The sequence below is a fragment of the Sus scrofa genome, unplaced genomic scaffold, assembly GCF_000003025.6.
Source record: "Sus scrofa isolate TJ Tabasco breed Duroc unplaced genomic scaffold, Sscrofa11.1 Contig1878, whole genome shotgun sequence".
NCBI classification, from domain to species: Eukaryota; Metazoa; Chordata; class Mammalia; order Artiodactyla; family Suidae; genus Sus; species Sus scrofa.
The window spans coordinates 280,584-304,989 of NW_018084968.1; the positions used below are offsets into that span (position 1 = coordinate 280,584).

The 24,406-nt window shown below is 44.2% G+C and overlaps 1 protein-coding gene across 2 annotated transcripts in view; it reads right to left on the minus strand.

Annotated features, from left to right (window-relative positions):
* LARGE1 (LARGE xylosyl- and glucuronyltransferase 1) overlaps window positions 1-24,406 on the minus strand; it is a 588,827-nt gene that overhangs the window by 66,162 nt on the left and 498,259 nt on the right. For both annotated transcript variants that reach the window (XM_021081477.1, XM_021081478.1), the window contains exon 9: window positions 22,974-23,099. In XM_021081477.1, the coding sequence (XP_020937136.1) occupies window positions 22,974-23,099 (126 nt within the window). The remainder of the gene's footprint in view (window positions 1-22,973; window positions 23,100-24,406) is intronic.

Here is a 24,406-nt window from a genome sequence, read left to right on the forward strand (position 1 = left end):
CATGTATTCCAAGTTATTGAGCTAAGGGGTATTTGGAAAGTAGGTCTCTGTCTTAAGACCTACACTGACTTTCTTGGCTCACAGAATGAATGCGCTATGCTTCTTAGACTGGCAGCAAAGCCTCTTGCACATCGGCTCCCACTTACAAGTGAATGTCTGCTTGTCCTTCACAGCTGAGTTCAAATGTACTTCTGTAATTTTTTGCCCAACCACTTGTGCCAGAAGGTTGCCTCCTAGTAGTATTTCTCTTCACCCTATTCTTTATTCCTAACAACATTAATTTTGTTTGTAACTGCAATGTCTCCGGCCCCTGTGAATGGCACACGATCCAACCAAAATCCAAGCAAGCATGATGATTCTACTCTCTGATTTTCTAGACTTTCTTGCAGCTAGTAGCGGCCGCATGACCCAGGATTGCTCAAAAAGACACATGTCAAAGCAGATACTGATTTCTCTGTCATAAGTTTCAGATAAGGTACCATCTGCCTCTCACCCCCACCCCCCGACCCTCCTATTATGAACAGAGGCGTGATGACTGGCGCCATGACAGCCATCCTGTGACTATGAGGGAGAGGTCAACACGTTGGTGGTCTACAAACCAATTCTGTAGCTGCTTAGTCCAGAACTCTTAGCTAAGAAATTCAACCCCCCTATTTTATTTGAAGCCACTATTTCTGATTCTCATTGTATGCATTCCTAATACAACACCCAAGGCGGTTGCTGGGTCCTTCCTCAATGCTCCACAGGCTTTTGCACTTAACTCTATTTAGAGAACGCAATGCATTCTCTTGTAATTATTTATTTACATGCCTGCACCTGGCAGCACTGGAATGTGAATTTCTGGGCTGGCAGGGACCATGACTGATTATTCTCCCCGAGTGCCATAATGCCTGGCAGGTAGTTAGTATTCAATAGCTGCCTTTGGTTCAAGAATAGAAATCATGATGGTGACATTCTCAATAATCCTCCCATTCTGTCTGTCTACAAATCAGTTATAAAAGCCCCATTAACAGGGGCTTTAGGATGGAGAAACATATTCCCCTTTTCTTCGCCTAAGGGCCAAACAGCTTGTCATTTTCTCTTGAAGGAGTTTAGCTCCCTCTGTCCCTCCCTTGTGTGGCATTTCAAGGAGAAGGACAACGCAGGCATGTGTGCTTGTCCCTTTCCTTGTCATCTTCAGGACTGCGATGCCTGGGAGAAAGGGACAAGCACACACACCTACATCCCAGTCCCCGTTCCAGCTCTTACCCGCCTGGTGGCCTGCACTTTGCTGCTTAGTATCACAGAGACAGCAAAAGGGACATGACGGCAACTGCCTTGCCGTGTGTGGTCAAGACCCAGGCTGATGGACTGATGGGCACGAAGGCCTGTCACATGTGCTCATTAAAGTACAAAAGAAATCTGGTTTTAGATGTCATGAAACAGCCGCCTTACCAAGTAGGAAGGCTGGATGAAAACAGGAAAGGAAAAGAGGAATTAGAAATAAGATTGAAAAGGAGGGGCTGCAGGTTGAGGCAGCCTAGGGCAACACAGCCCAGAGGAGATGCCACGCCTGGGTTTGGGTTCCTCCTGGCCAGGCCTCAGGGACAGGCATGAAGAGGTGAACGTGCAGGAAGGCAAACGCTAAGGTGGATTTAACACTGGGCAGAGACAGGATGGTGCTAACAGGCAGGGGACTGAAGCAAATGTCAGCCAAACAACTTAAAGTATTTTTTTTTTTTTTTTTTTTTTTTTTGCTTTGTAGAGCTGCAACTGTGGCATATGGAAATTTCCAGGCTGGGGGTCGAATCAGAGCAGCAGCTGCCAGCCTACGCCACAGCCCCATGAGATCCAAGCCATGTCTGCGACCTACACCACAGCTCATGGCAACTCCGGATCCTTAACCCACTGAGCGAGGCCAGGGATCAAACCAGCAACCTCATGGATACCAGTCCAGTTCATTACTTCTGAGCCATAATGGGAACTCCCCAACCTGATGTATTTGAACCTCTATTTTCCAATCTATTCAAAGGAAATAATAACGATACCAGCTTCAGAGGATCAATAAGCTACGAGAGGTAATGGCACCTGCCATGGAACCCGGGACAGACTGTGCCCAGGAACAAACACGGTCCGTTCACATGGCTCTTCTCTAACGCGATGCTGTCCCTCAGTCTGTATCTAAAGCCTGGACCGTCGGCTCCTTGAATGCAAGACCTATTTGTCTAACTCTGAGAGCCCAGTGACATGTTGGATCAATGTTTGCTGACCACTGGTGGAGTCCACTCTGGTTCTTTTCAGTTCCTCCCATCAACTGCTAAAGATGCTTTTCCCCCTCTCTCCCGCCTCCCTCCCCATCCCTGACAATTACCAGGTCACAGCTATTAAAGAAAAATAGTGTCCTTGATCCTCAAGACGTCAAGCCACAAATGCTGACCCTTCCCCCCTCCTTGTACAAAGGTTCCTGTTGCGCCTTGGTTTTTACAAGTCCCAGAAGAAACAAACAAAAAAAATTCTTCCCAGACAAAAATGCATCATTACCCAGGAAAAGGGACGAAAACAGACCAGACTCAGTGATTATTCAGGCCCCTCATCTGGAAAATGTAGAACACTTAGCCCAGCGCATGCATCAGGGCCCAGTCCCAGAGCCTATCATTTCTTGTTCTGTCATCTGGAACATTTCTTATTTTTTCTTGCCTGAGGTGCTTGAGGTTGAAACGAGGGAAAAAAAAAAATGACAACAGGAAAATGGATATCTTTGATAACACTCAGGGCTAGGAGAGAGTCATGCATCCGAGAAGATCCAGCTATGTTCTCTAACTTTTGTGGTGTTCAAAGTTTTTTGGTTTTGGTTTTGCTACAAAATAGGGGTAGTGGAGCTTCCGTTGTGGTTCAGCGGGTTAACAATCTGACTAGGATCCATGAGGATGTGGGTTCGATCCCTGGCCTCGATCAGTGGGTTAAGGATCCGGCACTGCTACAAGCTACAGCATAGGTTGCCGATGCAGCTCAGATCCCGTGTTGCTGTGGCTGTGGTGTAGGCCCCAGCTGCAGCTCTGGTTTGACCCCTAGCCTGGGAACTTCCATATGCCACAGGTGTGGCCATAAGAAATAAAAATAAAATAAAATAAATAAAACAAGGGTAGCAATCAATTGACACTGGATTCCACTCTGACTAAAGAGTCCCTGGACCTCTGAGAGCAGGAAGGGGGAAAGTGACGCCCTCAGTACAAGGGTCCTCCATGAAGCTGCCTTGAGAGGCATCTCTGCAGTCACCCGGCATGAGACCTGTGAGGGTAACCAGCCACGTGTGCTTCCTCTCTAGGGAACTGACTGCTAAGGCTCCACGCACTCTCACCCACAGGGTCCTCCCGGGAGAGCCTCTGTTGACCTGTGGACTAAGAGGGTGGAGGGAAGACGGGCCACCTCCGTGGATGCTGCAGCTAAGGGATTCTGCCAAGGTTGCCGAGGAGCCAGCTGGATGGAATGCCCATGACGTCCTGGGGTTGTGGGCACCCCACGACGCACGGCTTGGGAACGCCACGAAGGCAAAGCTGGCAGGCAGCCAGGGTCCCAGCAGACAGCTTCCGCTGTGGCCCGCTCTTGCTCTTCCGCGTGCTCTGTGCCTTTCCTCCTCAGAGCCAGACCCTGCCTTCTTCTGATGATGCTAACAGGGCTGCTGGTCAGGCCTGACCTGCCAGAGCCAGGCCACAGGACCAGCCTGGCCAACAGGTCATTCCTGACCACGTGTGGGTGTGAATCCCATGAAGCGCCAACAGAGCTGCTTTGCAGAGTCATTGAGGGGACTCCCTTGTCAAGAGGCGATCATGTGTGCTGGTCACTTCTAACTTCCCTTGCTTTGACTTCTTCACAGCATGCTTCCTGCTGAAATGACCAATCTGACCCCTTGTGTTCCTGTTTGATATCTGTATTCTGCCCTAGAACGGAGGCTCGGGAGAGCAGGGGCTACACTGCCTGGTTCACCACGTGCAACCAGTGCTTGGAGCAGTGCCTGGCTCCCGGCAAGTGTGCAGTACATATTCGGTGAATGACGAAGCGCCACACACTGGCTGGGGGGCTGCCAGAAGTCAGCCGGCCAAGCTGGAGAAAAGTGGAGGCAGCAAGATGGAGAGACAGAGAGAAGGGGGTCTTAAGTCATTTGAGTTCCTGTTTCTAACTGTGTCAATGCAGAGTGCAGGCTACGGAGCCCTCACAGCCTGAGAAATACTGGGGTATAAACCTGGCTAAGTGTTCTATCAATCATACTAATATCTACGTTAGTGTACGGATGAATACTATTCAATAATACCAATGATATTTAATGAAAATAACTGTCACCAAATGAACAAAGGAAAAAGACTCTTGCATTATAACCCAAAGCGTAAAATAAATGCACATAAATCCATGTGGGTACGGATACAGGATTTAAGAAACGAATATCAATGGGAGAAAGAGACAAATCGCCTTAGAGTGATGATGGCTGTACAACTATAAATACAATAAAATTCACTGAATTATAAACAGAAACAACAACAACAACAAACCAAACTGCCCCAGAGAAGAACCCCAATGATATATGTAGATTACACCCCACCCCGCCCCCTGAAACTGAAGCTTAATCTCACCTCCAGTGTGGGTGGGTACAGTGACTGACTTCCAAGAAAGGAAGCAGAGATGGGAAAGAGAGGAACTCTATGGTGGAGAGCCTGGCAAACACCACCTTCACGCAGGAAAGATGGTTAGTGGTGCCCTGTGTTGAGACCAGGTTCCTCCTGATAAGGGTGCAATGAAGAGGGGACTTTACCACCAAGATAATCTTTCCAAAGACCCATAGAGATTGTGAGAAAATATACTGACAAACCACACTTGAGGGATATTTATAAACCATCTGACCAGTACACACCTCGGAAGTATCAAGGTCAGCCCTGAAACACACAAAAAAGACTGAGGTCATGTGTTATCACTTCTACCTGGCATCTAGTAAGAAATGATACAAAAGAACTATTTATAAGAAACAGATTCACAGATTTAAAAAAATCAACCTTATGGTTACCAAAGAGGAAACCATAGGGCGGAGGGATAAATTGAGAGGATGGGATTAACACACACACACTATTACATATCCAACAGATAACTAACAAGGACCCCCTGTATAGCACCGGGAGGTCTACTCAATGTATTGCGATAACCTATATGGGAAAAAAGAATGTATGTATATACATGTACAGCTGATCCACTTTGTTGTGCATCTGAAACAAATGCAACATTGTAAATCAACTATACTCCTATAATCATTTAAAAAAGAAGCAGAAAGACTGGGAAACTGTCAGAGATGAGAGAAGACAAAGGAAGCAGAACATGAATGGAAAAATGGGTGAAATGCAGCTCAAGCCTGATGCTTCGTAACAGCAATACACTATTGCTGGCTTGTCCATTTTGACAAATTTGCCATTGTTATTACGTAAGATGTTACAGGGGAAATTGGATGGGGGCGGGGCGTGGGACCCTATGAACTACTGTTACAGTCCTTCTGCAAGTCTAAAATTCTTCCAGATAAAAGTTTACTTTAACAATATGAAAGAGTTCTACAAAGGCACGGCAGATTGAGAATACCAGTGAGATGAGCTCAGACGACCAGCAAGGAAAGAGCTGAGCTGACACTTTTGCTCCCAATTTGAGCTCTTCCTTCGCTATACCCCAAGTAGAGAAACGCCTATCTAATTAGCTCTGGCAAGAAGCTGGTAAAAAAAAAAAAAAATTTTAAATTCTCAAGACTATTTCAAAAACAGATTTACGACCATGATTGTTAGAGAAGAACTTCAGCCCGAGTGTGTATTATGCCTTGAGATATTACTTAATGTTAGTACAAAGATGCAAGACTAGCAAGACATTTAAAAACAAAGCATCCAGAATGTGAAGATGAGCTACCATAAATTTTGGATGACGTGTAAAGTCTTGTAATAGCCAGTCTCGAATTTGACAACATTTCACTAAACCCCCTGAAAAGACTGCTGCCGTCTCTTTGGAGATTTCATACATCAAAATGAAAGATAATAAAATCCAATAAGGGGAAACACTTGTTTTTCCTGCCTTGGCAAAAAAATGGCTGGGAAAAATACACAAAAGATAATCCGGTAACAAATGAAGTAAATTCCTTGGTCAGCAACTATTGTGGGAAGAGTCCTAGAAAGACAAAAAAAAAATGATGAAAGCCTGAAGAAATGAGTATTGGAACAAATTACATGGGAGATTTGCTATGGAGTTAAATCAAAGTACAGAGGATTCTGGAGTTCCCATCATGGCACAGCAGAAATGAATCTGACTAGGAACCATGAGGTTGCGGGTTCAATCCCTGGCCTCGCTCAGTGGGTTAAGGATCCGGCATTGTCATGAGCTGTGGGGTAGGTCGCAGATGCGGCTCAGATCTGGCATTGCTATGGCTCTGGCATAGGGCATAGATTGGACCCCTGGCCTGGGAACCTCCATATGCTGTGGGTGTGGCCCTAAAAAGGACAAAAAAAAAAAAAAAAAAAAAGTACAGAGGATTCTGACCATGTGTCATCTTGGTTAATTGCAAGAATCTGTTTAGAAAATGAAATACACAAAGAACAACTTTTCAGTGAGCGCTAAAGCAAAGATGTCCTAGGGAAGTTCTGCTCTGAGCTGTGCATTCCTGCTTTAAGGATGCTAATTTTTTTTTTTTTTTTTTTTTTTGTCTTTTCTAGGGCTGCACCCACAGAAGTTCCCAGGCTAGGGTTCTAATTGGAGCTGTAGCTGCCGGCCTACACCACAGCCATAGCAACACCAGATCTGAGCCGCAGGTCTGCAATCTCCATCACAGCTCGCAGCGACGCCAGATCCTTAACCCAGTGATCGAGGCCAGGGATCGAACCTGCAACCTCGTGGTTCCTCATCAGATTCGCTAACCACTGAGCCACGATGGGAACTCCCACAGATGCTAATGTTTTATGGAGAGTGAGGATGTGGAATCGACTGAAGGTAGAGTTGCTTTCACTGGAACAACAAGAAAAAACAGGATTCCAAGAAAGGCTTCAGAGGGAGGGCCCCAGATGGAATTCCTTTACTGTATCACTGAAAAGCAAGTTGCAACAAAACACTGGAAGCCAGTGTGCATTAGGACGGTTAGATGGCCTTGATTTATGTGGTTAACTTCATAAAGACAAGACTGAAAATATCATAGAATCTTTACAACACTTTCAAATGACAATGGAAGCCTTCTGTCCAACATAGAGCTTTGCTGGTTAGCTCACGGCCCAGGACTTATAAGGGATGGCATACGCAAAGACGATGGATGCATTTCTGCTTTTATGAAAAAAGAGTTGTGGGCGGTATGCCATCTCATGCTTGTGGGGAAAAAAAATCTGAATCTGACCCAATGTAAAGGTAATAAACAGAAAAGTAACTACTTTTAGAAAGAATCTTTTTTCTCCCTTCCTTCCTTCCTCCCTCCCTCCCTTTCTTTCTGTCTTTTTTAGGGCCAACCCACAGCATATGGAAGTTTCCAGGCCAAGGGTCGAACTGGAGCTATAGCTGCTGGCTTGGGCCACAGCCACGCCAGAGCCAAGCCATGTCTTTGATCTACATCCCAGCTCATGGCAATGCTGGATCCTTAACCCACTGAGCGAGGCCGGGAATCAAACCTTCACCCTCATGATACCGGTTAGATTTGTAACTGCTGAGCCACGAGAGGAACTCCCGAAAAAGAATCTTTTCTAAAAGGTGGAGCTTTTAGAAAATAAGTATATGAAGTTGTTTTCATCATTATAAGGATTTTGAGGTTAAAAAAATGGTATTCCCTATCAAACCCCTCATTTCCTTATTCTTAGAAACTTCAGTGGTATGATGCCCACGATTCCTAAATCCTGTTTAATTGGTGCTTCCCTCTCTCAAGAATCCTTTTCTTCTTCTTGTTTCCTTCTTCTCCCCCCCCCCTGCACCCCGCCCCCTTTTCAGCTGCACCCACAGCACATGGAAGTTCCTGAGTCAGGAATCAGATCCGAGCTGCCTTTGTGACCTTCGCCACAGCTGTGGCAACGCTGCATCCTTAACGCGCTGCACCAGGCCAGGGATCAAAGCAGCAACGCCACAGAGACAAACCAGATCATTAACCCACCACACCACGGCGGGAACTCCCCTTTTCTTCTCACCACAGCCCAGATTATCAGGGGACGTGTTTCTCACAGTAGGCTTCTAAAGGACCTGTCCCACAAGGCATTCCCTAACCCCAGGTCTGTGTGTTGACATCTGGGGGAAATGCTAGGGGTCAGCAAAATTGCTTGGATTTCCCAGCTGCAGAATTTCATAATACGGGATTTAGAACAGTACACAGTACACAAAACTCCCCTCGGCCCATCCCCTCACCAGCTCTTCTCTGTTTTTAAAGAACCTCCATGAGCAGTTCTTCGAACTGTTTGAGAATATGCTCCACAAAGTGCTATGCAGGGCAAATGCACCAGAGCCATCACCTTGCTTCTAGGGATCTTGGTTTGCTTCTAGGAATAAAGCCATCACCTTGCTTCTAGGGATCTTGGTTTGCTTCTAGGAATAAATGCCTCTGGTCTTCATCAGCTGTGTGTAACCAAGCCAGTGATGGGTAACTAAAATCCACGATGACCAAAGGAGTCAGGTTCTAAGTTACCCAATGAGCCAGGAACGGGTGAGTGCTGGGAGAAGACAAAAGACTAAAGCTCCAAGCACCCAAAGCCCCTCCACTGAGCACAGGGCTCTCCAGCGCACTATTAGGGTGTGAGACGATGCACCACACATCAGGACCTAACCTTGGGCAAGCACTTCCCCTCTTTGCATCCCTGCTTCCGCTCTGTGAAGTGGGAGCACCGGAATGGATGAGCAAGAAGGTCCCTTGTTGATGTGCTTTGCCCACCAGCTGGCTAAAAATTACCCCGAAAGAGTGGGAACAATACTGATGGGTAATTAATCATAAGAATACTAGACTTGGGAGTTCCCACTGTGGCTCAGTGGGTTATGAAACTAACTAGTATCCATGAGATTGTGGGTTTAATCCCTGGCCTCGCTCAGTGCGTTAAGGACACAGCATTGCCATGAGCTGTGGTGTAGGTCGAAGACACGGCTCAGATCCCGTGTTGCTGTGGCTGTGGCATGGGCCGGCAGCTGCAGGTCCGATTCCACCCCTACCCAGGGAACTTTCATATGCCGCAAGTGCAGCCCTAAAGAAAGCAAAAAAAAAAAAAAAAAAAAGGAATACTAGGCATAACAGATATACACTACTATACATAAAATAAACAAGGATCTATTATACAGCACAGGGAACTATAGTCAATATCTGGCAATAATCTATGATGGAAAACAATCTGAAAAAGAATGCATATGTATGTATATAATACCGAATCACCTTGCTGTACACTTGAAACCAACCCAACGTTATAAATCACCTATACTTCAATTTTAAAAAACACACACAAAAAACAATAGTAAGCTGACTCCACGTCTCATAGGGGCGTGATGCATCACCTGTTTTAATCTTTACATCTCCTCTATTGAGTGGTGATTACTCTCCTAGTTTTCCTGATGAGGACTAGGTGAAAAGAGGGTAAATTAACAAACGACAGCCCTACAGCCTGGCCCACTGAGCATGTGCGGTTTGCTGGGTGAACAGGCAGTTCCAAGGCTTAAGCCACAGAGCGACGGTGCCAACAGACAGGCTCCTTGGACGGGGGCCAGCTGCCTCATATTTAATCCCAGGACTCCTCAGATTTCCCGGACACAGCAGTGCACAGAGACCATCAAACACGTAGAGCCCTCGGACGTGGGTCATGCAGTGCAATGACACAGGCACTGGCCTGAAGCAAAGGGAGGTCTGGTTGGAAGGTGCTAATTCTAGCTTTTCGATCTTCTCCCCCAGAGCAACTGTTTTCTCTTCGTTGATCCATCCTAATCTTCCAAAATCAACCTTACCATTCGTCATTCTTATTACCCTCTCTCTGGCTTCCCCTGCCTCATTTTTCACTGCAGCCTGCTTAGCTGTGGCACGCTCAATATGCTAATCCACGGTGGGCCCCTCGTCTTCCTCAAAAGATGTGAAATCTGACACCTCTCTAAGTATTATAAAATGTTTTAAAACTTGAGTTATGCGTTACTCCTCTTATGCAAATGCTACAGATTGCCTGTAGGAACATACATCATTTCCCCTGTACGGATGGCATGTTTGCTCTTGGTTTTTCTCCTCTCCTTCAGGGCTTTTCTTTTAAGTGCACTCTGTTCCCAATTCCTGAATAGATGGCCATCAAAAACTCCGCCTCTGCGCCTGCTACTTCACATTCAAAGGCTCTTTCATTGAGACAATGTGACCATGAAGGGTCTTTGTTCTGGAGTTAGCTCTCAAAACCCCACTAATTTCAAGAGGGCTGACTAGGAACCATGAGGTTGTGGGTTCGATCCCTGGCCTTGTTCTGTGGGTTAAGGATCCGGCGTTGCTGTGAGCTGTGATGTAGTTTGCAGACGCGGCTCGGATCTTGCGTAGCTGTGGCTCTGGTGTAGGCTGGCGGCTACAGCTCTGATTAGACCCCTAGCCTGGGAACCTCCATATGCTGCAGGTGAGGTCCTAGGGAAAAAAAACAAAAAAAAGAAAAAAAGAGGGCTCACAAACTAAATGTCATCTTACTTAAAATGTTTTCCTGGGACAATGCAATTCGGAGGAAACTCAGCCCTAGGTCAGAAGAAAGAGCTGTGGACTTATCAGCTCTGTCAGAGTGGGCTGTGTGATTCTGGGCAAGCGACTACTCTGTATGGTTCTTAACATTCTGCTTATAAAATAGATGGAACAATATTCGGCAAGTGAGACTTTTGTTAAGATTAAGTGATGCCATGCTCGGAACATCATCTGATCATCCTAGATTTACTCCATTTCATTCTTTGAGGTCCTGGTCACAGCTTGCTTTCTCAGGGATGCGTTTCCTGTTGAGTCCCAGAGAGGGATCAATGCATTCTGGGCAGGTGTTTCTGCAGCAATGGCATGGTCCCTGGGGCTTGCATACCTGGTACCCAGTTTACTCTTTCTAACTTGCACCTGACTTTCCACTCCCTCTTCTCAGGGGGCCTAGACAGGGGAGGACTAGGGGAGGGGCAGCATGGGTGTTTGGGGGCTGAGGAGGGGACATGAGGGCAGAGACAAGGAAGGAATAGAGTTGGGATATACCAACTTCCGGTTGGCCTTGGCCGTCTACCTCTATAGGGATTAAATCACCAGCCGCTGTAGCCGCTGACCTTCAACACCCCCTGAAAGGAGCTCAGGCTGAGATAAGGAGTGAGGGGCTCTGTGCTCTGGGAAAAACATGGCAGAACAGGCCTTCAGACAGATATTTTCAGGGAAAGATTTTATGAGCCCAAATTCTTGCATCTCCTCCATCTAAAAAAGCACTAACATCATTAATGGTGACAACTGGTCCTTGATTGGTAAGCCTCTGCCAAAACGTGTGCCTGAACGCACCCCCCTTTCACTAAACTCATGAGGAATATTGATCTTACCTCCCACCTCTTTGGAGCAGTTTCTCAGAGCTCCCTGAATGCTGCCTCCCAGGCTACGGGCCTCATTTTGCCCCGAGTACAACTTAACTCACAACTCTCATGCTGTGCATCTCCTTTCAGTTGGCAGATGCCAAGACCCAGCTCAGATAGAAATCCCGATAGAAATCCCGCCCAGATACAGACTTCATCATGCTCCCAACCAGACAGGGGTCTGCTTCCTGCTCTCAGGCCCCTTTACTTCCTTGCTTCACAGTACTTTGCAGGTTGTATTGGAATTGTCTGTTTTCTTTCTGGTTAATTCTCAATAGTCTTTGTCTTGCCTGAGGACAAGAACTATGGCTTACGCAGCCCTGGGCTCCAGTAACTCCTTTCGACCTGAGGACAAGACCCCCTGCTTGCCGCTTGCTGGCCCTAGCCCACTCTCTCTGACCAGGGCTTCCTTCTCTAAGGACTACTGAAGAGTCAAGGACCAGAGGCCGCTTCCTGGAATCTCTCCCAGCCTCCCCGCCCCCGCCGCCGAGCCAGCACACAGCCCCTTTGCTGGTCTCCTAAGAGTCTGCACTCCTGGTACAAAGAATACAAAGGGGCTCCTCTGGGTCCTTCCCTTTTAATTTAAGACTCCGCCAGGGAAGGCTGAGTCATCAAGCTTTCGGATTGAAAAGATAAAAATGAAGGTCTTTGAAACACAAAAGACTGAGGTAAAGTCAAGTGCATTTCTACGGAGCACTCAAGGGGCCCAGCTGAGAATGCCGCCAAGAATAATGGCCTCCGTTCCATCGAGAATTTCGCCACAGAGCCTGAGAGGTCAAGTGATTTACTCAGGACCTTCAGCTGGTAAGATGCAGAACTGTCATTAGAATTTACAGGATTGCCTGGCTCCAAAAGCCAATATCCTTCTCCTGCCTTCTCAATGAAACCACTTCTCCCCTTAGATGTTCTTTTAACCAACCTATACTTAGCACAAAGTTCTTGGCCGATCCCCAGGGCAGGCGAGATGCCCAAGGCTGGTAAACTCCTCTCTAGTGGGAAGAAGGAGCCTGTGCTTCTACCCACCTGAGCCCTGCACTACCAGGAGGGAGCTGCGTCTGCTACCGAACATGTTTTTATGCCACTTGTACTTCAAAGGTAATTGGAAATGTAATTAAATATTCTTTGAATTAGGTGAGAGTTGCTCTTTCCATGAAAGGCAAGAAAAATGTTCTGGAACAACGTGATAAAAAGAAGTTCCTGAGGAAAAAAAAAAAAAAAATTGGCTGTCAGATTAGGTGTGGGTGAGATGATTATAAAAAGAGTGGGGGGAAATGCAAAAACCCAGGGCTGTCTCTCAATTGCTTTCGGAGAGTCTGAGTTCTTGCTCAACTCAAAAGATCCTGAGGACCACAGAGGAGGCAGAAGAAGAGTCACTTAAGTGGTCACCCAGCACAATCGGCAGCAAAAAAGACCTGGCTCTGGATTTGCCTAAAGGGAGAGTCAAGGTTAAAATATATGTAGGGCATGCCATTTATACACATGGCATTGCATGTGGAGGTTCCAGGGCCAGGGATTGAATCCACACCACAGCAGCAACCCAAGCTGCTGCAGTGACACCATCAGATCCTTAAACCCCCGTACCCTAAAAGAACTCCAGGATTAACATATTGTTATGATCCTTGCGTAAACTGGCATTTTTTATCACCTGATCCAGCACAGGTCCTTTTGGGTCCCACAGGTGGGCTTCTCAGGTTGACGACCCTTTGGGGGAACAGCGAGTGAGCGGACGGAGAGCAGAGCTCAGGGTACCCCTGGGGACTCCCCAAGGAGGAACAGAATAACTAGCAAACAGGAGGCCTTCATAGATGTTGAACACTGTGAAGGAAATAAAGGATGGGCGGAAGAAGGGAAATAACAAGCGTGCACCTTTACCTGGAATATGAGGCCCAGGTTGGCCTGGGAAGTCCTACAGACATGCTATGTTCTTGGACCAGCTCTTCAGGCTCCTGAATAACATCCAGACCCTGATAAGACTCGGAGGGTGCAGCTCAGGCCTTCCAACCTCTTTCCTGCCTCCCTTAATCCACTCCTCACCTCCAGGGAAGCTCCCCTTCTGTCTATTGCCTATATGCTACAGTTTGGGGTCAGATTTTGTTGAATAATCAATTAGTGGATAAAATGACTTCTTTTTTAGATTTATCTAAAAACATATGGATTAAACGTGGTTAAAATCTCTCTTTGCGGTGTTGCCCTTCAATGGAAAGTCCTCTCCTTACACAGAGAACAGGCTGCCGAAGAGGGTCCACAAATTATTTTGCATAATAGGTTCAAAGTGATAATAATTAAGCAACTCCTAAGCAAGGCCAGAGCAGCATAACCACCTGCCACACTAATATGTAAACTCCACGTGACCAATGGCTTTGTCTGCTTAGTCTCCTGCGGCATCACGAGGGCCTGTAACAGTGCCTGGCATATAGTAACCACTCAATAAATATAGGAGCATGAAGGCAGTGATATGTAAGTAGTGGGCAGAAGGAACAATACTTGGAGACCAAGCTATGCTGGCATCGATACAATGTCGAAACTGAAAGTTCACAGACAATGAGTCTCCTGTAATTTATGATGCTTTCTGTTTTCCTTTTTGTGGCTGCCAATTTAGGGGCTCTCAGGTACCATGCCAAATATGTGGGCTTACTTATGACTGGTTTCTTTAATGAATCTCAAACTCATCCTCCTAAGAACAATCAATTTCATAAGATACTTTCCAAGGTCCCTCTACCCATCAGATTAAAAAAAAATTATGGTTAAATATACACAAAATGTACCATTTTATACCATTTTAAAGTGCATAGTCCAGTGCCCTTAAGTAGGTTCATGCTGTTATATAACCATCACCACGATCCATTTCCAGAACTTTTTTCATTATCCCGTACTGAAACTCTGTACCCGTTAACTCCACATTCTTCCTTCGTCCCTGCTCCTGGTAACTTTTATTCTACTTTCTGTGTCTATGAACTTGACTATCTCATATAGGAGGACATCATATAATTTTGTCCTTCTGTGTTTGGAGTATTTCACTTAGTATGAATTCAATGGTCATCCATGTTTAAGATGTAAGAATTTCCTTCTTCCTTCCTGCGTAAGAATGTCCTTTTTTTAAGGCCTGCCCATGTTTTCGGTTGCCCTGATTTTTATGAAAGTTTTATGTGTTTATTTTTGATATGAAAAAAGACTTGAGGGTCTGAGAGTCTCCTATGCCCCTGCCTAGTCAAACAATGTCATTTATTATGAGGGCACAAGGGCTGGCTTCAATCTGTCACCATTTGCCCACTGACAGCTGGTGGAATGCTTTCTGTAGGAAGCCATCCCTTCTCAGTGTTTGACCCCTCACATCCAAGCCCAGAGGTAAAAACATACTCTTTCGATTTTACGATATGGTGCCAAAGTGGTTTTCCAAGTTGGTTGTATCCATTTACACTCCTGTCAACAGTATAGGAGATTTGCACAGCAGAGGAAACCATTAAAAAAGACAACACATGAAATAGGAGAAATTCTTTACAAATGAAGCAACTGACAAGGGATTAATCTCTAAAATACACAAACAGCTCATACAGTTTCATAGCAAAAACAAACAAACAAAAAACAATTAAAAAATGGTCAGAAGATCTAAATGGACATGTCTCTAAAGAAGACAGATAACCAAGAAGCACATGAAATGATGCTCAACATCACGAATTATTAGAGAAATGCAAATCAAAACCACAATGAAGTATCACCTCATACCAGACAGAATGGCCATCACTGAAAAGTCTACAAACAATAAATGCTGGAGAGGGTGTGGAGAGAAGGGGACCCTCCTATCCTGTTGGTGGGAATGTAAATCAGTGCAGCATGGAGGTTCCTTCAACAACTAAAAATAGAACAGCACATGATCCAGCAATCCCACTCCTGGGCATATATCTGGGGAAAAACATAAGTTGAAAAGATACATGCACCCCCAATGTTCATAGCAGTACAATTTACTGTAGTCAAGACATGGAAGCAACCTAAATATCCATCAACTGAAGAATGGGCAAAGAAAATGTGGTACATATATACAATGGAATATTACTCAGCCATGAAAAGGAATGAAATAATTCTATTTGCAGAAACATGGATGGATCTAGAAATTATCATACTAAGTGACGTTAAGCCATAGAGAAGGGAAAAGTCACAAGATCACTAATATGCGGAATCTAATAAAAATGATACAAAAGAACTTATTCACAAAACAGAAACATTCTCAAAGATTTTGAAACGAAATTTATAGTTACCAAAGGGGAAAAGGCGGAGGGAGGGATAAATAAGGAGTCTGGGATCAACATATACACACTACTATATATAAAATAGGTAAGTAACAAGGGAAATCTACTGTGGAATAACCTGTATGGGAAAATAATCTGAAAAGGAATGGATATATGTATATGTTTAAGTGTAACTGATTAACTTTGCTGTATACCTGAAACTAACACAACAACGTAAGTCAACTATAAAATAAAATAAAAACAGTATAGAAACTTTATGGTAACACTCCTCCAATTTGGTGGGTGCCAAATTATCTGTGGTCTTAATTTTCACCTCCCTGATTGACAAAGCAGTTGTACGTCTTTTCAAGTGTTTATTGGCCATTTTCTTTGCAATTCTCTGAAATGACTATGTCTTTTACACTTTTTTTTTTCTTTTCACTATTTTATTTTATTTTTTTTATTTTTTGTTTTTTTCTAGGGCTGCACCCGTGGAATATGGAGGTTCCCACGCTAGGAGTAGAATCAGAGCTGTAGCTGCTGGCCTATGCCACTGCCACAGCCACATCAATGCCAGATCCGAGCTGTGCCTGTGACCTACACCACAGTTCATGGCAACACCGGATCCTTAACCCATGGAGCGAGAGCAGGGATCAAACCTGCAACCTCATGGTTCCTAGTTGGGTTCATTTCTGCTGCGCCACGATGGGAACCCCCCCCTTTTTTTTTATACCTGTGGATTTTCCAATGTTAGATCACTCGTCTTTCCTGGAGTAAACTCAACTTGGCCCTGATATATGATCTATTTTCTACATGGCTGGATTCAGCCTGCTACTATTTTGCTTAAGATTTCTGCATCAATATTCATGACTGATACAGGCCTGTAGTTTTCCTTTTGTGTTATCTCCTTGTCTGGTTTTGGTATCAAGGATATTAGGGACTCAATGAATGAGTTAAAAAGCATTCCCCTTTGCCAATTCCCTGGAAAAGTTGACTTAACATTGGAATATCTTTTGATTAAAAAAAAAGAAACAGGAGGATGTCTCTCTTCTTACTATCCAGGGAGTACTATTTTCTTTGAAAGAAGGTTTAACGATGAGAAAGGAATCCAGACTCTGTATTTTCTCCTTAAGTCAGTTTTGATAAATTATACATTCTAGGAATACATTCCTTTCACACTTTTCAAATTTATTGACATAATTTTGTTCACAGTATTCTCTTATTATCTCCTATAATTCTGCTTTAGCTCCTCAATCGAAAGCTCCACAAAAGAGAAACTTTTGTTTGCTTTCATCTTTGTTGTATTCCTAGAACTCAGAAGAATCACTGGGCTCAAAACTATTTAAAGGATGAATAAATTAATCAGCGTGATTGATTTACTACTGAGTTCCCTTTGCTTTTTCTCATCGAGTCCTTCTGTAGCTTTGTCTACTTTATTGGTCTCTTGCAAAGAATCAACTTTTAAGTTTGTTGAAGAATTTGTTGATCAATTTCTGCTCCTGTCTTTCTTATGCCTTGCCTTTTACTTTCTTCGAATTTATACCAGTGTTCTTCATATATGATCTTAAGTTGTAAACTTGGCTTCTTAATTTTCAGGCTTTCTTTTTCTTTTTCTTTTCTTTTTTTTTTTTGGTCTTTCTTTTAGGGCCACACCTGCAGCATATGGAGATTCCCAGGTCAAATCGGAGCTATAGCTGCCAGTCTATGCCACAGCCATGGCAACGCCAGATCTAAGCCGGGTCTGAGGTCTACACCACAGCTCATGGCAATGCCAGATCCCTAACCCACTGAGCAAGGCCAGGGATCAAACCCACAATCTCATGGTTCCTAGTCGGATTCGTTTCCGCTGTGCCACGACAGGAACTCCCAGGCTTTCTTTTAAAATAAGAACTTAAGGCTATAAGTTTACCTGCACGTTTGTTTCATTCCACTAATTTTGACATGTATTGTTTTTATTTTCATTCGGTTCTAAGTACTTTTCAGTTGCAATTATGATCGCTGTTTAGAACCATAAGTAATTTGGTATGATTTCTTAAAATGTGCCGAGATTTGTTTTGTGGTCTAGTACATGGTTACTTTTTTTTTTCTTTTTTGCTTTTTTTTTTTTAAAGGATCGAACCTACAGCATATGAAAGTTGCCAGGCTAAGGGCCAAATCTGAGCTGCAGCTGCCTGCCTATGCCACAGCCACAGCAACACCACATCCAAGATCCAATCACGTCTACAACCTATACCATAGCTCATGGCAACGCTGGATCTCCTACCCACTAAGTGAGGTCAGAGACTGAAGCCACATCCTCATGGATACTAGTCAGGTTCTTAACCCACTGAGTCACAATGGGAACTCCCATGGTTACTTTTTAATATCCCACATGAGCTTGAGAAGGATATATATCATTTTTTTCATGTTTGATCTTTCAATGCCTGAAAAGGATATGTTAAAATATCCTACTATGATTGTCAGTTTTCCTCTGGAATTCTGTTCAGCTTTGTATACACACACACACACACAGACAGACAGACAGACACACACACACACACACACACGCTATAGCATGACATGCATGCAAATTTAGAAATCCTTATATCTTCTTGGTTAACTTTCTCTTTGTAAACTGTGACAAATCCATACCTACCAATGCTTTGTCTGATATAAGGCAAGTTACCTAGTTTTCTTTTGGCTGATATCTGCCTGATAGTCTTTTCTCATAATTTTATTGACAACCTTTCTGGGTTGTTTTGAATCAGGCATGCCTCTCAAAAATAGCATATGTTGGATAGTGCTTCCTGTTTATTCAGTTTGACAACCTATCTTCTCTGGGGTAAAATAAGTTTATCTGACTATTGATCTATTTGAACTAATTTTTATCATTTCGACTTATTTTCTGTTTCCTCCTACTTTTCCTGTGCTTTCATTCCTCTTTTCTTTTCTTGTATTCTAATTTTTCTTTTACATGATTGATGTATTTGGTTGGTTGTTTTGCTTCTTGTTCCATTCCATCCCACCCCTTTCTCCAATTTTTTTAGAGCTAAACCTTGAAAGGTTAGCAAGTATACCTAGCTTAGTGGCTACAGTTACTGTTTCACCCTCAACAAAATAATGGTCTCAGAGTACTTTAATGTATATCGCCATGTGATGTCATTTCTGATATTTCTGGTATAACAATTTTTTTAATTATTTTTTTATTTTTGTGCTTTTTAAAGCTGCACCCATGGCATATGGAAGTTCCCAGGCTAGGGGTCAAATTGGAGCTACACTGCCAGCCTGGCCACAGCAACACCCAGATCCAAGCTGCATCTGCTACCTATACCACAGCTCAGGGCAACTTGGGATCCTTAACCCACTGAGTGAGGCCAGGCATCGAACCTGCATCCTCATGGATCCTAGATGGGTTCATTTACTGCTGAGCCATGAAGGTAACTTCCAGGTATAACTTTTTAAACCAACAAATTGTATTATTATATTATTGCTATTATTTAGAAACTGTTGAGTTCCATCATATTTCTAATTTGTCCAATATTCTGTTTTGAATCCAGAATCATTTTCTAAAGGATTCAAAAGTACATCCTTTGGAAGTTTCTTTGTTTAAGTAGGTTGGTGATAAAGTCTCCCTGTTTTTACTCATCAGGCTATTCCTCTCTCATGCTTGAATGATGTTTTGCTAGGTATACAATGTGTCATTATTGTTTCTTAGCACATTGAAGATATTCTTTCTACTCATTTCTGGCTTCCACTGCTGTTGGAACTCTCACTATACACGTGGAATTTCTTTGTAGCAAATCTGTCTTTTCCTTCTGGCTACTGCAGATCTAAATATGACTTTCTATTTATTTACACTGCTTAGTAAAATATAATCCCTCTTGTATCTATGAATACCTTTTAACAGCTCTGAAAAATTCCCACTCACCATCCTAGCCAACAATGCCTCACTTACGATTTTCTCTATTATCTCTTTTTTGACAATCTAATCAGACAGATCCCAATATCTTAACTTCACTCTGTTTTTCTATCTCTCTTTTTTTTTTTTCCCCACTGTGCTATCTTTTGGGTAATTTCTTCAGGTATCTCTTCCTGCTCACTAAATCTCTCTTTAGCTGGGTTTAATCTACTGCTGTAACACATTAATTTCTAATTGAAATAGTTATATTTTTCACTTATAAAAGTCTTAGTTGATCTAAATAGGTCTTTTTATCTTTGAGAATCTCTTATTCCTCCACCTACTTTCAATATCCTTTTTTACTTCTTACATAATACAAACACTTATGTTTCATACTTGGCGAGTAATACAGGCAGTCTTTGAGATTTAATTCTATAGTCTGCAGTTCTGCCCTCTCTCATGGTAGTTTATTTCCTTGTGTGTTCAGTGATTACTGATTGAGAACTCATTTGTGTAGAAACTCCACCTAAAGAATTCTGAAGTCCTAGAGTTCCTGTCATGGCTCAGCGGAAAGGAATGAGGATACAGATTTGATCCCTGGCCTTGCTCAGCAGGTTAAGGATTCGGTGTTGCTGTGAGCTGTGGTGTAGGTCAAAGATGCAGCTTGGATCTGGCTTTGCTGTGGCTGTGGTGTAGGCCAGCAGCTACAGCTCCAATTTGACCCCTAGCCTTGGAATCTCATATGCTGTAGGTGTGGCCTTAAAAAGATCCACACAAACACTCAAAAATTCTGAAGTCTTGTTTTTAAGAATATTCTTCCAGATCAGACCTCTGTTTGTTTCTTACAGAGGTTTGGAATTTTTTCATTTTTTCCTTTATATTTCTGCCCCACACATACAATTTTAGCCCCCTAAATAATATATACACATGAGCTTGAAATGAGAAATTTTCAGGAGAAGCATTTTTTCCTTATTCCACCAAAAGCAAAGAATGAAACAGGCAACAGCCTCTATTGTATCCTTGACACCATGGGATTTTAAACTTTTTATCCACTGATGACATCATTCTGCATGGATCCTGACTTTACGCCAGGGTCTCCTATTTGTCTTTTTTCCTGTTGCAGCCCAGGTTCCTACTCACAGCATTCCAAGAGAATGATTTGACATACGGTTTGCCTGATTTTGGTTTAGGTCTGTTTTCCCAGTTCATGAAAGCATTCCCTTCTTTGGAAAATAATCATATAGTTACCTACCTTTAAAACAGGCGCCTAGCCACCAAGGATCAGCAAATATCCAGCAAACGTCAGATGCAGCTGGTTTTTGCTAATCCTCCTGGAGCTGCACTTTGTCTTTGTCTCCTGGCCTCTGCTTACGCCATGTACTTTATAAGACCATGCTTTCAAAACATTAACATTTTTCATGCAACATTTCTAGGTCTTCTTTATAGGGTTGGTTTTATTTTCCTCCCCTTTGAACTTTTAGTTCATGATATTCTTGGAAATATTCCCATGCATTTCATCCATTTTTCTTAGGCTAACAAGTACATGACATACTGAAGGAACTGCATAGATGCTGACTGAAAGAACGAATAACGCAGGCACTTCTGTTGTACGTATTTTGCAATGAACCGAAAGTGTGTTACGAAAAGTCCTCTTTTTCTTTTCTCTGTGATTTCACTCCCAAGAAGGTGTGAACTTTGAACTGTTCATTACAACACAGTTTATATTTACGAAATTTTGAAAACAATTAAGGAGACAGGAATGGCTAAGCAATGGAAGAGTACAAAATTCCATGTAGAGTGTGGCTACAAATAAGACATGATATGCACATAACGCAGACACAGACCAGAAGCCAATTAGAAAAGACTGATTAGAAAAGCAAGGTTTGGGAGTTCCCGTCGTGGCGCAGTGGTTAACGAATCCGACTAGGAACCATGAGGTTGCGGGTTCGGTCCCTGCCCTTGCTCAGTGGGTTAATGATCCGGCGTTGCCGTGAGCTGTGGTGTAGGTTGCAGACGCGGCTCGGATCCCGCGTTGCTGTGGCTCTGGTGTAGGCCGGTGGCTACAGCTCCGATTCAACCCCTAGCCTGGGAACCTCCATATGCCGCAGGAGCGGCCCAAGAAATAGCAACAACAACAACAAAAAAAAAAAGACAAAAAAAAAAAAAGAAAAGCAAGGTTTGGATCCCTCTTTCCTTTTTAAAATTTGCACTTGTGGTTACCACATTGTCACCTGGGCACTGGATATAAATTTTCAATGAAATAAAACTCTCGATGGATGCATGTATCTAATTCCTCTCTCTTACAGCCACAGGGCAAACACACTTGGTGTCAGACAGGCCTGGGTTCAAATCATTCATCAGTCATTTAATAGCTGAGGCCAGTTCTTCATGCCTTTATTACGATGGGTAGGGAATTCTAATACAGTTACTTTAGCTAAAAGGATATCAGCAACAAGGACTCGGGTTTCTTTGTGTGTGTGAGGACTTCCTCTTCTGCCTCTGCTTTGCCGTGAGAACAAGCCAGGATGGTCTATTGGAGGAGAACCAAGCTGCCCGAGCCACCAGTCACCCCAGCCGAAGCTGACCACAGACATTTGGTTAAGCCAGTGAATATCGGCCAACCATCGGCCAACCTCTAAACTCATCAACTAAATACACAGTTCATGATTTAAGCCCCTATTAGAATAGCTTGTTACACAGCATTATCTGTGGCAGTGGGTGACTGATACACCTCTTCCTCATCTATCTACTGCCAGGCCCTACCACTGTGCTTGGTACCTAGAGGCCTGAGAGCTTTTCTGTCACCATCCTTTCTCTCCGAGGTAGAATAAGCCGTTTATGCTAGTAGCTCACCTCATCCACCACCATCATAGCACATTCTTTTTGCATTTATCTCCTTACATGTTTCTCTGTTCCTCTATGCCAATAAGGATTTGACAGCAGAAAAGAAGTTATGCACACCCATATCTGCAGCACCTGGCACAGAGTAGGCCCTCAATAAATGTTTTTGTTTGAACGGAATGACTGGATTTGGGGAGCTGACAGGAACCAAAACAGCCAGCAGCAGGTGGCAGGAAGAATAACCACACAAGGTGGCTCTTGTGCGGGGAGGCCGTATGCTTCCCAGAAAGCCCAAACAAGGCGGGGAGGGAAACAAAACAAAACAAAGAAGAAAAGCACATCCTTTTTGCACTTCTGCACCCTTCTCTCTCTCACCACGCTGCACACAAAGCTCCCGGTCAATCACCCCCATCCAGCTTCCCTCTGTCTCCATGGGGACCTCATCCCAGCTGGGGGTGAGGGGGGTGAGAAGATGCCCACCAGGGCCCCCCTCACTCTACCTTTAGATCAGACACGTCTCTGTAGCACTGCTCGGAGCGGGTGTGGTCCGACAGCTGCACATTCCAGAAGCAGGGGAGCTGATACACAAGGAAGGGGTTTTGTTTGATGACAGCGTTGAAAATATCCTGGGGGATAAAAGCCAGAAACACAATTAAAACAGTCAGGTGGGTTCAGCTTGTGAGGCTGGCTCTCCAGGCACCGCATCTTCTGTGCAATCTCTCTTGAGCCTCCTGCTCTGAGCATAGGTTGGCCTGCACCACGGGGCAGGGCCCTCGCCTTTTATTGCTAGAAACCACGCAATCATGTTCAGATAGAGATGGGGCAGCGCCCCACGCTGACTTAAAGCTCACGGGTCCTGCTGGTCGCAGCAAGCACCGTCCTGCCAAGGGACGTGGGGGCAGACGGGGAGTGTCCTTTCCAGCCAAGCCAGCATCTAATAAATGAAGTCACTTTTCCATCCCTCTTCTCACCTCACCGAGGGGCCCCGAGTCATCCATTCTGAGCCTCCTGGAGAGGAAACAGTGTGATGACAAGTTGCTGTGCTCATTCAGGGGCTGAGACAAATGACAGATCCTGCTTCGGCAGCATTTCCTGGGGCTCTGGGCAGACTCAGTGATGGATGCACCCGGGAGTCCCACGGGCCAGGGCGCCTGTGGATGCGCCCCCCACGTCCAAATCCAGCTCTGACTTTTCTAGGGAGGCTTTACCTCTTTCCAGTTCTTCTCCAAGCTCTCGCACCAGCCCGGCCATACTTATTAACTAGCTGCTGACAGGTGGTGCCGGGAGGTGAATTATGGGCCTTTGCAGACAGAGATGGCTGAATAAACTATCCTCATTGGACGGGGACGTGCAATTGCTGGCTTTTGGGGACACACTCAAGTCATTGTGACCTGACTTGAAATACGACGATGGAGGACAAGCTTCCCTTCAGGTTTAAAACAGCTACCTGGGTAATTTTTAACTCATTCATTAGACCATACCTCATGTCTGAAAAAGGAAATTAGTTTCTGGCTGCTTGGGAAATACTGACTAAAACAACGCTAAGAAAAAAGAGTAAAGTAACCCGACGGTTTCTTATTTCCTCTGGATTAGAAAACTTGGCAAGAATTTGACAAATCAGACAATCGAATGCTGAACAAAAACATGGAGCATGAGCTTGTTTTTGGGCGGCACAGCAAAGGGTAAAATGCAGAAAACTCGGAGAAATCATCTTTACATTTCGAGGCGGCCACTTCTACCATGGGGAACGCAAAATCTCCAAATAGGTGACCCTGATAGATTCAAGGTCAAAGGCTCAGGTCCCTGCCTTTCATTGCAAGAATGAGAAATGGGGTTTATATGAATGTATGTTAAGGGCTTGGTGGAGTTCATGGACTTTCTCAGATTGCCTGGATTAAAAGCTGGTTTCACCAGCCAAGGAGGTCTGTCCCTT